At 48.1% G+C, this 15,436-nt stretch overlaps 1 protein-coding gene across 1 annotated transcript; it reads left to right on the plus strand.

Moving 5' to 3' along the window:
* On the plus strand, positions 1–14,447 carry TAGLN3 (transgelin 3). The gene is given in 7 exon segments (XM_052641167.1): positions 1–58; positions 190–289; positions 616–797; positions 2,001–2,175; positions 12,536–12,638; positions 13,989–14,125; positions 14,128–14,447. Coding segments are annotated over 5 exon segments (822 nt in total). The 5' UTR covers positions 1–58; positions 190–289; positions 616–617; the 3' UTR covers positions 14,355–14,447.
* The last annotated feature ends 989 nt before the right edge of the window (positions 14,448–15,436 follow it).

The raw sequence follows: 15,436 nt of genomic DNA on the forward strand, positions 1-15,436 counted from the left end.
GGGCTTGACTGACACCGGAGAGGGCTGGCTTTTTGGAAGGCTCTTAGCAACGGCCCTGGTTTGACCCTCCTCAGCCACGAGAAAATCGAATCAGGGTACCCTTCTCCCAGGCGCTTGTAGCATCTGCAGCGCAACGTCAAGGGGGGCCTTCCTCCCTGCCTGTTAATTACCTGCTCTCTCCCATCTCAGGGTTCCTGCCTTTGCAAAAGTGCCTCTGGGAGGAAGGAAGAAACGACTCCCACCCAGCCCCCTTGCTGCCCCAGGGCTTCAGGCTTGACTGTGAGTCCTGGTGCGTCGTTTCGTCTTATTGATAGGCGGGACTGAGAGGTGGCATCCAGTTCCCCACTCCCCAGCCCCCACTCGTCCACCCCCACCCCCCTCGGACCGACAGGGGCTTTATTCTAAGAGTCACTGGCGCGTGGCTGCGCTTTCTCTCCCGTTTGTAGGTGAAACCCCAGTGACTTCATTGGCTCCTTGATTTAAACCACGCCCGGCTCTCTGCCCGCTTTGCTGCTGCCGGGCCAGGCGGCCCAGCCACATCCCAGCCCCGGGTGCAGAGAGCCGAGCGGCTGCTCTATTGTGTGGATGCCTCGCGTGTCCTCTCTTCTCTTCCAGAGATGGCTAACAGGGGCCCGAGCTACGGCTTAAGCCGAGAGGTGCAGGAGAAGATCGAGCAGAAGTACGACGCGGACCTGGAGAACAAGCTGGTGGACTGGATCATCCTGCAGTGCGCCGAGGACATAGAGCACCCGCCCCCGGGCAGAGCCCATTTTCAGAAATGGTTGATGGACGGAACGGTAAGGACTGGCAGCGATCCTAGTGAATGAGGGCGAGCGGTGGGCAGGGAAGCCCTCCAGGGTCTCCTCTTTTTACGTGAGGCTGGCTGCCGGAGGAGCTGCGGCTGCCAAGCTCTTGTCTCGTGGGGAGGGAGATGGGAATGCCTTTATCTCTTCGGGGATGGACGATCTGGGCTCCCTGCTAGACTTCCCTCGCTAGATTAGAGGACCCTCCGCCCATCCCGGACATCACAGCTTGCTTCTGAGTTGCTGGCAGATTGGAAGCCCTTTTGCTCTTTCCAGCGAGAGTAGAGATAAGTATTTCCTTGAGATCTTTCCAGCCTTCTTGGTGCATCAGCTCCTGGAAGGGAGATGGGGCGTGTTTTGGGGGGGGGGGTGGGATTCCTTCCCCCAGGAATAATAGGTTGGTTACATAGTAAAACAAAGGAAGGGGTGGAGGAGTAGGACTCACCACCTTCCCATTCTTCTTGGAGCTATCCGCCTTGGGGATGCTCAGTGCCTGTCTGTTGAATGGGTGGGTTCTCATGAAACTGAAGAGAATCCTTATCTGATAACTGCTTTTCTAAGGAGATGCTGCTGTGTATTTGGGTGGATGGGGACCACAGGCTCTGCCGATTCCAACAAGCCGGTCTTTTCCCACAGGCTGTGATTTACTGTTACATAACTGCTGTCCCAGGCTTCTGTTGGGTTATGCCCAGCGCTTTGGTTATAGGTGTCTGGGGGGAGCCACCCAGTTTGGTTCCTTTACATATCATTAGCCCTTATCTGATGCATTATTGAAGCCTGATTCTGATCTGCCTTTTGATGGAAGAAATAATACTGTATCATTCAACCTCTCTGGAAGCCACTAACTCATCCCTCCATTGAAAGCTTGAAATCGTGACTGCATCACTGCACACATTCCCTCTCTAAACATTCTTTCCTTCACCCAGAAAAAGGAAGGGAGGAGTTAGGAGGGAAGATGATTCCCAGGCTACTGGCCTCACCATGGTCAGGAGCAGCCAAGGATGGGTTTTGGGGATTCAGTGTGGGAGCCTGGCCACCCAGCTCAGAGCCCATGCCTTTCTGGGGTGCCAGATTGGCCCAGGCCCAAACCTATAGTCTGTGCCCTGTGGGGGCCAGGATTCACTTTGCATTTAGGGACTAGTAAATACAAAGGGAAGCACTGATTCTGTCCCCCACCCCTACCCTTTCCCTCCTCAGGTGTTGTGCAAGCTGATAAACAGTTTATACCCACCAGGACAAGAGCCCATTCCCAAGATCTCAGAGTCCAAGATGGCTTTTAAGCAGATGGAGCAGATCTCCCAGTTCCTAAAAGCTGCGGAGATCTATGGTGTCAGGACCACCGACATTTTTCAGACCGTGGATCTGTGGGAAGGTAAACAGCTTTCTCATGCCTTCGGCTCATTCTCCCCTCCCCCCACCCTCTTGCTTTTCTCTTTGTGAAACCTGCCCACAGTGTTCTTCCGTGTGCTCCCATGCGTGTGTGCGCATGTGATTTGAGTGTGTGAGAGGATTATCAGCTGTCACCAGGCACACTGTTTGCCTCCTACTTTGTGATATTCTATTCCAAGTGTTCCTCCTCTAAGGGACACACACCTCGGGACACAGCAGGGACCCAGCAGGGACCCAGCAAACTAAAGGCATAAACAGAAGCCTCTGTGGAGAGGAAGCTAAAAAGGCTGCATGGATGCCTCTTGTTTCTCTTACTCCTCCCACAACGTAATTTTCTCTACAAATGATAGCTCCTGGAGGGGATGGGGTTCGGCAAGTATGCTTCTGACTCACCAGCAGCCAGGGTTATAGACAAAGCTGCCTGGTGCAATTTTGTCATTCAATCTGAGAAATAATAGCACCCCAGCCTTTTATTAAATGATTACCTGGGAGGTTGATGACTGTACCTTCCAGATGTGTATTTGCTCAGAGACAGTGACAAATGATTGTTTTCTTTTATAGTTGTGAATTGATTTAAGAAATCTAACAAGGCATAAAAAGGAAATCAAGTTTCTAGACATATTTATCAATCCACCACCATTAGGGAAAGTGATGTGGATGGAGATACCACCAGAGAATTTGGGACCCATGGTCATAGGGCTCAGAGTCCCCTGGAGCCAAATGTACACTTCCATCCAAGCATGTTTTTCCACAGCAGGCCTGCCGCGGTGGGGAGAGGGAGGGACTTGTGTGAGCAGGGCTACCAGGTTGATGCTTCGCTCTCACACTCATTCAGTGGTTCAACCAACAGCACACCAGGGCAGTGACCCAAGTGGCTCTGCTGACAGTGAGAAAGGACAGACTTTCCTGGGATCAGAGGAGACAATGATATGTGAAGGGATATTCAGATGATGGTTGAACCATATTTCTAGCAGAGGACCATTCTATTAAACACCTTATAAAGAAGCAATTGCCTCCTTAATCCTCACCCCCCCCGCCCCCCAACACACACCCTGTCTCCATGTCGTGCAGAGAACTGGCATTTCCTGTTTCCTTCATAGATAAGTACTTAAAAATCCTAAGATGCCCATCAGTTTATTAGTCATGTTTTGCTATTATTTAGAAGCTCAGATATTCAGACCTTCAGGCCAGGCCATTGAACCTCATGGACACTAGCCTCCAAATCCCCTCAGAATGTCATCGTTGAGCTTTAGTCCCTGCTTTATAGGTCAAAACTATGCTGATTTTTCCTTGCTAATAGTACCTATTGCTTATCAATATTTTCCTCAACACTAGGCACGGTACTATTGCCGTTCTGCATCATACCAATCAGTTCTCCTAACAGTTCCAGGAGAGGGGGTGTTGTCGTATGATTGGCTAGTAATTAGCAGAGCCAGGACTCAAACCCAGGCTCTGTGATGTCAGAGAGTAGGGCCTTCACTCGTCTGCGTGCTGTGATTTAGCCAGCATGCTATTTCCTTCCCCCACACCACGAGTGTGCTGTTGAGTCACAACTGTGAGTGAGGAGGCGAGAAGGAGAGGGAGTATGATTCAGGGCTGTGTGGGACGGAAGGTGAGAGCCCCTGTGCTGGCAGGTTTGTGTGAATTGAAGGGGTCCCAGTGAGTCCCCCACCCCACCGAGTACAGGAAGTAGATAGGATAAGGAAGAAACTGGGAGGGCTGGGGGAGGTGAGGAGCCCGAGGGTGCTTTTCTGTGCTAAGGAGGCTTTGCTTGTCTTTCCTCTTTTCCAAAGACCACACAGGTGAACTTTAGGCACAGGAGGTGCTAGCAGTGAGGGGGAGGAGGACAGGGGGCAAAGGTTCCCTGATAAGTAGAGTAGGTGATGATGACACTAGAGCTCACCCACAATTACTTATGTATATTGTACTACCTGCCCCAACCCTGGGCATCAGCTAGCTCTCAGGGAAGAAGGAAGTTGAAAGGCATCAGTGTGACAGTGGGCCCCTGAGATGGGGTAGTGGAAGGGTGGGCTCCAAGGCAGGGTGATACTTCTAGAGAAAAGGGGAAAAGCAGACACTCTAAGGTGGACAAGTGGGCTCCCAGGGCAAAAGAAGGGGCTGTAAAGGAAATAAGGAAGGCAACTGATTACTGCCAGGGTGCTGTGGCTGAAATGCTGTAGTCAGGAGAGCTGGCATAGAACAGATACTTGAAAGTGTCTAGAGGCTCCAGGGCCTGGTGGGCCCCTCCATGGAGGGACAATTCAGGACTGAGTTTGGGAGATTCATTCTGTGTGCTAGAAGGGATACTTGACATCCCCCAGGAGCCCTGTCTGCAGCTTGGGCTGGTTACCATACAATGGAGCCAGAGGCAGGAAAGTAGGTTGCTTTGAGCAGAGATGGGGGAGCGATGTGGCCCTGGGTGAGTCCAGGAGTGAAACCCATGGAATAGCAGCACCGACAAGCGCAAGGCTGGATCCTTCTGCCAGAGCTGCTGGTCCCCTGCGAGTCTGGGGATGAGTAAGCTGGAGTCTAAGGGATGCCGCTGGGCAGGCTGGCAGGTGTCAGTGTGCCTATGTACGTGAGAGGCTGTCCATGTTTGTGTGCTCAGCTATTGGACTGGCCATCCCCTTAGCTTAGTTTCACATTCTTCTTGCTCTTCTGCACCTGGCCTGTGGTTTTGACGCTGTCATCAAATTTCACATTACTCACATTCACTCCTGATTCCTCGCATTGTGCTCATGGTAGCTGTGGCTCCGAGGGGCCAGCCCTCCTTGCCTGGGTACTTCTCTTCCTTGTCTGCAGGCACTTTATACTCGACGGCTCTCAGTCGCTTGTCTCCCCTGCTTGGCATCTTCCTAAGTAAGGCTCTGCTTGCCCATGGCTGCCCAGTGACTCTGTGCTGCTCTTATGTGGCAGACGAATAAAGTCGCAGGAGCCCAAAGCTTTCCAAATGCCTTCTCTTTTAGCTTCAGTTGTTTAGACAAGGTATCCTCTATCTTGAAACCTCTTTTTGATACAAGGTGGAATGTTTGGAATGGATTTGGGGGCAACCAGAATAAAAGGTTCAAGGCCTTAAGAAGGAACCCAGGGCTGAATGGTCTAAAAAAAACAACTCAACTACAGAGATATAGATAAGGTTACTGGAGTTCCCCTTGAAGGAAGCTGGGTGACCTGTTCCTTTCAGTGGTAGAGGAGCAGTGAGGGCAGCTTAAAGCCATGGAAGGAGAGGTCTTTCTCATGGATGGGGGAAGTTGGATGCCTGTCAGGTTTGGGATTCACCCTGGGTCCCTGGAAAGGACAGGTGGGGCCATCTCAGTTGTGACTCAGGAGAGCAATGGAGGTTAGTTTTCAGCATCTCTTCTGTGGAGGGAAAGAGAGAAGGAGAGAAAGAAAGGAGTCAGAAAAGGAGGGGTGTCTGTGTGTGTAAGAGATAATGCATGAGAGCAAGTGAGTGTGCTGGTCACAAAGCGTGCAAAGAAATGTCACCCTGGAGGGTAGGAGAGTGCAGGCCCCTAAGTCAAAAATTAGACCACCAGGTTCAAACCTCTGCCCCACCACTTACCAATGAGCTTTTCTAAGCTTCCATTTTCTCACTTGTAAAATGGGAATAATAGTGTCTGTTTCGCAGGGTTGATGTGAGGTGTCAATGAGACAATGCATTAAAAGTGCTTAGCACAGTGCTTCTACTGTGGGAGAGTAGACCATAAAATATGATAGCAATTTTCAAGTTACTATTATCATTGTCTCTTTAAAAAGACTAATAGAAAGTGAGGGCAGCAGGAGCAAGGCTGGGAAGGGCACATGTTCTGTCTGGAATGAATGGACTTCATTAAGGGCCTCACACAAGCAGCTGGTAGGGTTGCCTGGAAGACCTTTTTTCTCTCTGTCATCTCCAGTGGCTTCACCTCTGGCCATTCTCCAAAACGAGGGGCCATCTTTTGGGTCTCTTTATTGACTTTTTCTCACCTCTACGGTCATTAGCCTTCTTGTGTTTCCCCATGATATAGTATTGCTTTGCCTATTCCAAACCGAGGGGTCTTGATACTATGGGAAGAGCGTGAGTTTTAGCGTCATGCTCCAGACCTTGCTTAGACTGCTTAGTTTCTCAGAGGCTCAGTTCCCTTCTCTGTAATCAGCTCTCCCCTTGTAGGATTCTTGCAAGGATTAAATGTGTAAAACGCCTAGCGCGATGCCTGGCTAAGAGACACCTAATAAACGTTGGTTTTTTTTCCCTCTGCTGTCAGTCCATCAATAAATATCCTTTTTGGTTCCCATGCATAACCAGGCGATGAGTATTAGACAACCTAGAATTCTAGAATGTCAGAGGAGGCAAGACTCAAAGATCAGTCACATCTGATTGCTCTTCCCCATAATCCTACTGGTGAGGGTCTGGGACACATGGCTTTATGCTGTCTTCATGTTCCCCTCCTTGATGACTGAGTGTCGGCGAGGTTTGTACTGAGGGTGGAGTGCCTGGAATATATTCCAAATATGGAGCCGTATATGTTCTCTGGGAGGTGTCACTATATGTGTCATTCCTCAATAGCAAGAAAAGACGAGACTTTTCACCAGTCTGAGAGCTGTTCGGGGACATTGTATGGTACCCGTAGTGACTTGAGACGTTACAGAAATGCCTGCTGCTTGAAGCCTCCTTTTCTCTCAGAGCAGCCATTACTGCATTTACTCCAAGCACTGCTCACTCTGGTGTTTGGCAGGCTCTTCCTTTAGCAGCGGTCCTTCAGCTGCAGTGTGCACCAGAGAGAACCTCCTGTTAGGCTTGTGAAAACCCAGATTACTAGACCTCAGCCCCAGAGTTTTGGAGGTATTAAGTCTGGGCTGGGGCCTAGGGGTTTGCATTTTTTACCCATTCACAGGTGATACTGCTTCTGCTGGTCTGGGAACTCCACTCTGAGAACCACTGCCCTACAGAATTTCTCGGGGAGGCAAGCAGCCCAAACTACCCTCTGACGCTTCCCCCTGGTCTAAAGCAATAGTTTTCTACCTTGAGTGCAGAATTGATATTACTCAGGAAAATAAGAAATGTTTTTTTCATCCACTGACTGCTTTCTCTTTAAGTCCTAGAAAGATTGGAAAAACAAAACAAAAAAGCACCCAGTATTCTAAGAGCAACAAGGTGGAGTCAAGAATACTGTAAAATAAAAGTAATTCCAAAGTAAGAGCTTTGAATGTAAGACTGAGTATTAGTATTGAAAGCAGAGTATCCAACCTGACTATACCTGCCCAGATGACTCCTCTGGCCTTGTTTCTTTCTGTTTAACTTTTTACTTTTTTCTACCCAAAGACATGCATAACAGAATGACAATAATTTTTTAAATTAAAGGAACAGAATCCTTGTTCAGGTATCTTTTCGGTAAAAGCCTTCAAACGCTATGGGCACTGGGGTTCCTTACAATGTAGAACCCGTGGCCCGCCCCCCTCCCCGGACATGATCCTTTAATTGCTGGAGTGTAAGACCATACCAGGGAGACACTGTGCTGTGATAAAGCAGTGAACAGGGGACAGAGTGCTGTCACGTAAGTTGCTTTAAGAAATTCTGACAAGGAAAGCTACCTCACCGCCATCTCTTTTTATAATTGTAAATCTAATATTAGTTTCCCCGATAGGGGGCTGGAAGGGCTCAGGAGCCTGATTAAAATCCTGAGCTCTTGCTGTAAACGTGGCCCCTCTCTTTTGTGTATCACTTTCCTGCTGTGGCCAGTGGTCTCAGATCACCACCTGGACTCTGAGCTTCGCTGGTGGCTCAGCCGGGAAAGAATCTCCCAGCAATGCAGGAAACTCAGGTTCAATCCCTGGGTCAGGAAGGTCCCCTTAAGAAGGAAATGGCAACCTACTCCAGTATTCCTGCCTGGGAAAATCCCATGGACAGAGGAGCCTGGAGGGCTACAGTCCACGGGGTCGCGAGAGTTGGACACAACTTGGCGACTAAACCACCACCGCCACCTGGACTCAGTTTCATTCATACACTCCTGGCATCGAGAAAAGTCCCAGCACCTAGTTGGTACTTTAGAACCATTCTCCTCCTCCCCTTTCTTCCTCTTTCACCCTCTTTTTCTTGGAGAAATAGCCTTGAACAGCAATTTCAAGCTGTCTTGTCATAATGTCTAGGGGTAGTTTTCAGGAAGCAAAGCAATTCCAAGCTTCTGAGGTTCTGAGCAGCCTCCCTAATGTTTAACTATCGATGTTACTTCTGACTTTGTGGAGAGTAGCTCTGAAGGAAGCAGTTATTGCTTAACAACTTTAATTTAGTACCTACCACATATCAGACATTGGGATGTTTTTAAAAATTAAAAAAATATAGTATTGGGGGCAATGCTTTCATGTCCATCTGGCTGCATCAGAATCATCACAAGAGATTGTCCCAGGATGTGAATTTTCAAGATCCTCAGGTAATTCTGATAATCGGTCTAGTTAGGAGTCGCCAGGTGAAACCCATGTTTCTTAAATTTGTCTGATGGCATGAATCATATGGAAAGATTATTAAAAATACAAATTCCCAGGCCCCACCCAGGACTGCCAGATCAGTCCCTCCAGGGAATGACCTCAAATTTCATTTTTTTTTTTTAAAGAAAGTCAGAAATTTTTATATTTTCAAAGTGATCCCCCAACCCCATCCGATAAATAATTCCAGAAGCTTGGGAAACTATGTCCTAGAGCAGGCTGGGTTCTAGGCAGATGGATGTGTGGTTGTGATTCAGCAGTTTAGCTTTTACTGCTTTATAACTGGCTCACTTCACAGTTCTTTCCTAACCTCACTGCTCCTTCAAACATTTCAGTGTTTGACTCTCAGTGACAGAAATCAACCTTCAAAAACAGCTCCCTTCTACCCAATAGCACTTCATCTGAGCTTCTGAACTGGCAAGAGAAATGAGGCTGGAATAGAGGCTCTCTTCCCATTCTGTTCACCCAGAATAGTAGAATTCTTTCCAAAGTGTGCCTTTTAGAAAATAAAATAGACATGAACTGGTTACAGAAGGCAGATTTCTGTTCATTTATATTACTTAATCTTGACAATAATTATTTTGACTTGATCTGCAAACTGGTGGGGATCTCTGGGCCCCCAACTGTTTTCTTTTGCTTTAATCTGACTAGGGTTGAGAAATTATTCCAAACAAAACAAAGATTTGAGGTCATTTGAAATTTGTGCCCCAGATTTTATGGGGATTTTATGCCTGTGGGAGATGGCAGTGTGGCCTCCTAGACTGTTTGTGGGCTTTGCCTTCAGACAGACCTGAGTTAGAGCTTGGCCCTGATTTACTTGTTGGGTAGCTCTGGCAAGTTAATTAACTTTCCTAAGTTTAATTTTTCCTTCCACCTGTTGGGAGGAATCATATCAAGTCCATGGGGGCCAGTGAAACTGTTAGTCGCTGAGTTGTGTCTGACTCTGACTTTACGGACTATAGCCTGGCAGACTCCTCTGTCCATGGGATTCTCCAGGCAAGAATACTGGAGTGTGTAGCCATGCCCTTCTCCAGGGGATCTTCCCGACCCAGGGACTGAACCCCAGTGTCCTGCATTGCAGGCAGATTCTTTACCGTCTGAGCCACCGCCTCACAGATGGCTCTAGTGGTGAAGAACCCGCCAGCCAATACAGGAGATGTAAGAGACATGGGTTCAATCCCTGGGTTGGGAAGATCCCCAGGAGGAGGTCATGGCAATCCATTACAGTATTCTTGCCCAGAGAATCTCATGGTCAGAGGAGCCTGGTGGGCTATGGTCTGTAGGGTCACAAAGAGTTGGACACGACTAAAACGACTTAGCAGCAACAGCTATGAAATGGAGGTCACAATCACATATAATGAAGTGTTTTTGAATTGAAAGTTGCTCAGTTATGTTTGACTCTGTGACCCCATGGACTATAGCCTGCCGGGGTTCTCTGTCCATGGGATTCTCCAGGCCAGAATACTGGAGTGGGTTGCCATTTCCTTCTCCAGGGGATCTTCTGACCCAGATATCAAACCCAGGTCTCCCGCATTGCAGGCGGATTCTTTACCAGCTGAGTCACATGGGAAGCCCACGATACTGGAGTGGGTAGCCTATCCCTTCTCCAGGGGATCTTCCTGACCCAGGGATCGAACCCAGGTCTCCCACATTACAGGCATATTCTTTACCATCTCAGCTACCAGGGAAACCAATAAAGTGTTTAGCCTATCATTTATAACAAATCTCTTGTCTCTGGACGTTTCTTTTTTAAAAAAGTTTTTCCAGTTTTTCCCTGTCTAATGCCTGTTTACCCAGCTTCTTCTGCCCAATCACGCAATTTCTTCCTTTTGGTCGCTTCTGGCTTGAGGGTGGGGTGGGATTTATAGGTCTACATTCCTGGATGTCTTCCCCTTGCCCCCAGCTTAGTTCTCTCTCTCCTCCTCTCTGGGCTCATGCAGTGTGTGTTAGCCCTATGTGATGGGATGGGGGCTGGGTCTATGGTTTAACAGAGCTTGCTTCCCACCCCTGGCACCAGGGTAGTATTTGTGGCTGCTTGCCAGGTGCCAGGCTCCACATTTTCCCAGATCCTGGACATGCCAGATGTGCTCTTTCCAACCACCAGGCACAGATTTCCGGTGTGCTTCCCGTAGAGAGTGGAGATGAGTGATGTACCCAGACCTTCCTAAGCGTCCACGTGCTTCAGTTTCTCAAGGTTCTCTTTAATGGCTCACTGCTTGAAAGCAAGCCCTCTCCTTATCTCCTCCCGCAGTGATCTTTCAGAATATCATCACGACAGTTCTATCCAAAAAAAAAAAAAAAAAAATGTATCCTATGATACAGTGACAGTCACAGAAATGCTTTAAATCTGCGGAAGAGAGGGAACATTCTCATAACCTCTCCTCCATTTCCTCTCTCTGACTTCTAAGTATCCCTTGGGCCCGTCTCCTTCCATCTGCTGCCCAGATCCTCCTTTCTCCACCACCCCAGCTGTTCCTTGCGTCTGGTGTGGGGCTCTCCATTGAGAAAGTTTCATCTCTGTATGTATTATCCATCCCACAGGACCTCACAATCCAGGAAATCATCCTGTGGTTAATGTGGGCAGTGGAGGAGGGGGCGGGGAGAGAGAGATGAGGATCCGCTGTCTCCCTCTCCTCTTTAAATAAATGGACATCCTGAACTGGACTTCCTCTGCGGGCCTTAATAGTTTATTTTGTTATAGTTATGCTACATTCTCACTTTTTGTCTGCCTTTCCCCTGCAATTCTGTATTCCCTGGGGACAAGGCTGCAGCAGCCTGCCCCAAGGAGATTGCAGATGGTTCACTCAGTCTCAAGAGGAACTTAGTGTCTGCCCTTAACTTTCACAGCCCCCTGCTAGACTGAACACTGCACCTCTCCCCCAGCCTGGGGCTTTAGCTTCTGCACTCCACACTTGTGCCGTACGTATGTCTGTGATCTGGTTCTAAATTGTGGAGCTAAGCACAGTAGCAATTTCCCTTTTCCTTGTCCCGGCCATGTCAGCCGGCTAGAAGCGGGGAGGGAGAAAGGATGGGAAGAGGAGACTGCCTTGTAGGCCAGTTGTCCGCTCCGTGGGTGAAGGGTCAGGGCTCCTTCGGTGACAGTGTGCCCCTTCCCCTTGAGTGAGGGGCATACTTCTCCTTCACTTTCTCTCAGTCTCTCCCCTTCTCTCCCTCCCTCACTCTCTCTCCTGCAAGCGATTTATTTATTATCTCCATTTAGCTCCTTTCAAGCAGCACAAAATGAAGAGCCTCTCACCACATCACACTGGATGCTCTCTGTGTTGATTTGCTTGTCTTCATCTGCCAGGCCTCCAGCCCAAAGAACCAAGTGAATACTCGATCTGATGCACATGGGTGATTTTAGACCCTTTTAACCCAGATAAAGTAAAAGAAAGAATCCTCCTGGGGTTTGGTGCAGTTCATCCATCCAGTCAATATCTTTCCAGTTTCCTTTTCTCTTTTCAGTCTGGAGGAAAATCTTCTGTGCAGATCCCCACACCAGTCTGCCCACAGCACCTCCTCTCACCACTCCTTGTAGAACCCTCAGAGGCTGGGGCCTCTGCTAAGGGCAGGGACCCACTTCTGTCTGCGCTGCTCAGTTATTGGAATGTGTTACGCATGCAACTGGGAATGGGTTCGAGCCTGGGTGTCTCCGGGCATGCACCACATAAAGAATAGTCAGGAGATGTTTGTTGTTGTTCCTTTCTGAGGAGTTTGGCTATGGTTGTCTTTGGGCCACTTTGAGGTGTATTTTGTATGCCTCTCTCTCGAGGGTGCTCAACTACAGTTTCCTATGAGAACTTCTTCCCAGAGGTCCAGCCCCATCCTCCTTGACTCCTTGGCCCCGACACACACTTGGCTTTAATCTCTCCATTGGCTTCCAGGAAAGGACATGGCGGCCGTGCAGAGGACCCTGATGGCTCTGGGCAGCGTTGCTGTCACCAAGGATGATGGCTGTTACCGGGGAGAACCGTCCTGGTTTCACAGGTAAAAAAAGGCCTTTTCAGTCACACGCTCTCCTCTTCCCTGGGCCGAGGATGATTTTCACAAAAGTGAGCATCTGAAGCCTTGGAGCTCCCCAGAGGCTATTTGGACACAAAGTCCAGGCTAGGCACAGGCAAACACAGCCCCACACCTGAATCTCCCAGAACAAGGCTAGACCGACACTGCCAGTTCAGGTGAATATACCACCAGAGCTCTTCCTGCTTTTCAGATACCTGACCACTGCAGCTCACTGCCCACATTATGTCTCTCCTGAGACGGAGCAGAACTGAATGGCTTTTCTCACATCTGCCTTGATGTCTGAATTTGGTTTTATTATGAGCCAAGTTGCCCTGAATGTACGTATTTATTTATTTTCCCACGTAATGAAGGGAAAATATGTTTTATTTGTTGGAACCGTCCTGTCCTCCTAGCATATCCATTAATAGCATTCTCTGTCACTCTCAGAGGTGGCCTGAAGTGGATAATAAATTATATCGTCGTGTCAGTAAAGGGCCTTTTCCTAAAGAAATTTGTTTTGCTGTTTGTTTGGGGCAGAGAGAGGTAGCAAGGGAGCTTAAAGTTAACCCAGTAGCTCAGTGGGGGATGAAAAGAGCACCTTGTACAGATAATTGACCCTTCATTCCTCTAATCCCCTCTTCTTGACAGTTTAAAAAGGTACCAGCTTGTGGCAATTTAAATGAACCTGGTCTGAAAAGCTCCTAGATATTGCCAGGTAAAACCGTGGTTCAGCCCCCATTTTGTTAGTGACCTACCGTGGTCTATATGGCCCATAAAACCAGCATTATTTACTATCTGGCTCTTGACTAAAGCTCGCAGACATCTGTCTAGGGGAAGAAATTTCACCTCCTTAACTCACTACATCCCTCAGCACTAAGGTGGAACGTTCATCCTTGGCCCCATACAGAAAAGGGTTTAGTGGGACTAATGAAATGCTTAATAAAAAAGAGCTGATTTTAATTTTCACAAGGGCTTGAGGTAACTGGTGAGAAGAGAGACAGGAAAGCTGTCTGAGAGTAAAATCGCCAGAGAAGCAGCACCGGTTCTTTGCTGTGGAAATTCTGGAAATTCACTTGAAGGGTATAGAGGTCGTGTATCATAGTAGGGCCCATCTGTGGTAGGGTCCTGGCCCAGGTGGTGCCGTAACCCAGGGTAGGGTCATAGCTCAGGGTAGGGTCATAGTTCAGGGTAGAACCATAGTTCTTGGCAGGACTGTGGTTCAGAATAGGGCCTGTCCTTCTAATCGGTGGCCCCCACAAGAACATGTCTAACTGCATATCTTGGGAAAGTTTTAAAAACGGAATGAAATTGTTCCATCTCATTCCCTCTGCCCAGGAAAGCCCAGCAGAATCGGAGAGGATTTTCCGAGGAGCAGCTTCGCCAGGGACAGAACGTAATAGGCCTACAGATGGGCAGCAACAAGGGAGCCTCCCAGGCAGGCATGACCGGGTATGGAATGCCCAGGCAGATCATGTAAGACGCCACGTCCCACAACCTGTAGCGGGGACGAAAGTGCCGCCTCGTGGTCTCTATGATAAAGAAGTAGTTAGTCACCTTCTGACCTTCTCAAAGCCTCCTGCCCCTGGTTTTTGCAAGTGCTGCGTTTCTGCTGCGAATCCATGTTGCCTACTGCTGCCACCTCCTGTTCATTTAGAACTATGCAAAGACTCCGCTTCCTCTTCCTCAGCTCCTTTGCCCTAGAAGCCTTCGTTTGTCTGATTATTTATTTATTTATTTGCCAAAAATTTCCCTCCTCAACTTACAAAACGCACCTAATAAACAAATTAGTCTTGTGTCTTCAAATGTAAAGTTTCTCCTTTGTCTCTAGGGACTGCAGGCAGGGCTGGTCATTTCATTCAAGAAGCCAGCAATATGGAATTAAGCTGTATTTATAGCTGTAGAAATGTAAGTTAACTTTGAGGTAGCCCTTGCAAGGTTATATTGGTCATCTTGACAGTTGCGGTAAAACATTTTGGAACAGTTTTGCCCACTCTGACAGCCTGAAGCCAAGAGCTCAAGAACAAGGTCTTTGCCCCCCACATATTTTTTGAGTACCTACCTTATGTTCATTATGCCAGACTCTGGCCAGGGAGTCAGGGGGACGACACAGAAATGAGCAATCCAAAGCCCCAGTTCTTCAGGGACTCATGTATAGATGCCCAGAAAGTATGGAGGGTGTTTATATCAGCTGGATGAGTGATTGAAGAAAACAGTTTTCCCTTCTCTATCAATAATCTTCCTCCCCACAGGCCAGATTCTGGGTCTGATGCAGATATTTATACAGTTTCTTCATCAGCCAGAAGTGATAAGCAATCTACATTGCTCTCTGTAAACATTAGTTTACTGAACACTCTTGAACTTTGCCCAAGACTGGATCTAGCTAAGATGAGATGTTTTAAATATTTTGCTCACCCATGAAAGCTTAAGAAGGCAAATAAACCTCGGGAACCACCAATTCATCTTACTTTTTCCTCCCAGTGATAAAGGAAAACACTGTGATTCATTTAGTAAAAAAACAGTCTTTTACTTATATAATGAATTGTTAACTAACAAGAAAAGGTAAAATTAATGAAACTATAGACAGTGCCACACTCTAGATGCTGGATGATGGTTCATCAGACCAGGTTTTTTGCAGTACAAGGCTTCCATAGAGAGTTCTGCAGGATTTCCATGGGGCTGAAGCGATTCATGGGTCGCAAAGAGTCGGACACGACTGAGCAACTGAACTGAACTGAACTGAAGTGGGGTGGGGAGGAGGCTGAATTCTGGTCCCTGCTCCTTCA

Source organism: Budorcas taxicolor, chromosome 1 (assembly GCF_023091745.1).
Source record: "Budorcas taxicolor isolate Tak-1 chromosome 1, Takin1.1, whole genome shotgun sequence".
Lineage (NCBI taxonomy): Eukaryota > Metazoa > Chordata > Mammalia > Artiodactyla > Bovidae > Budorcas > Budorcas taxicolor.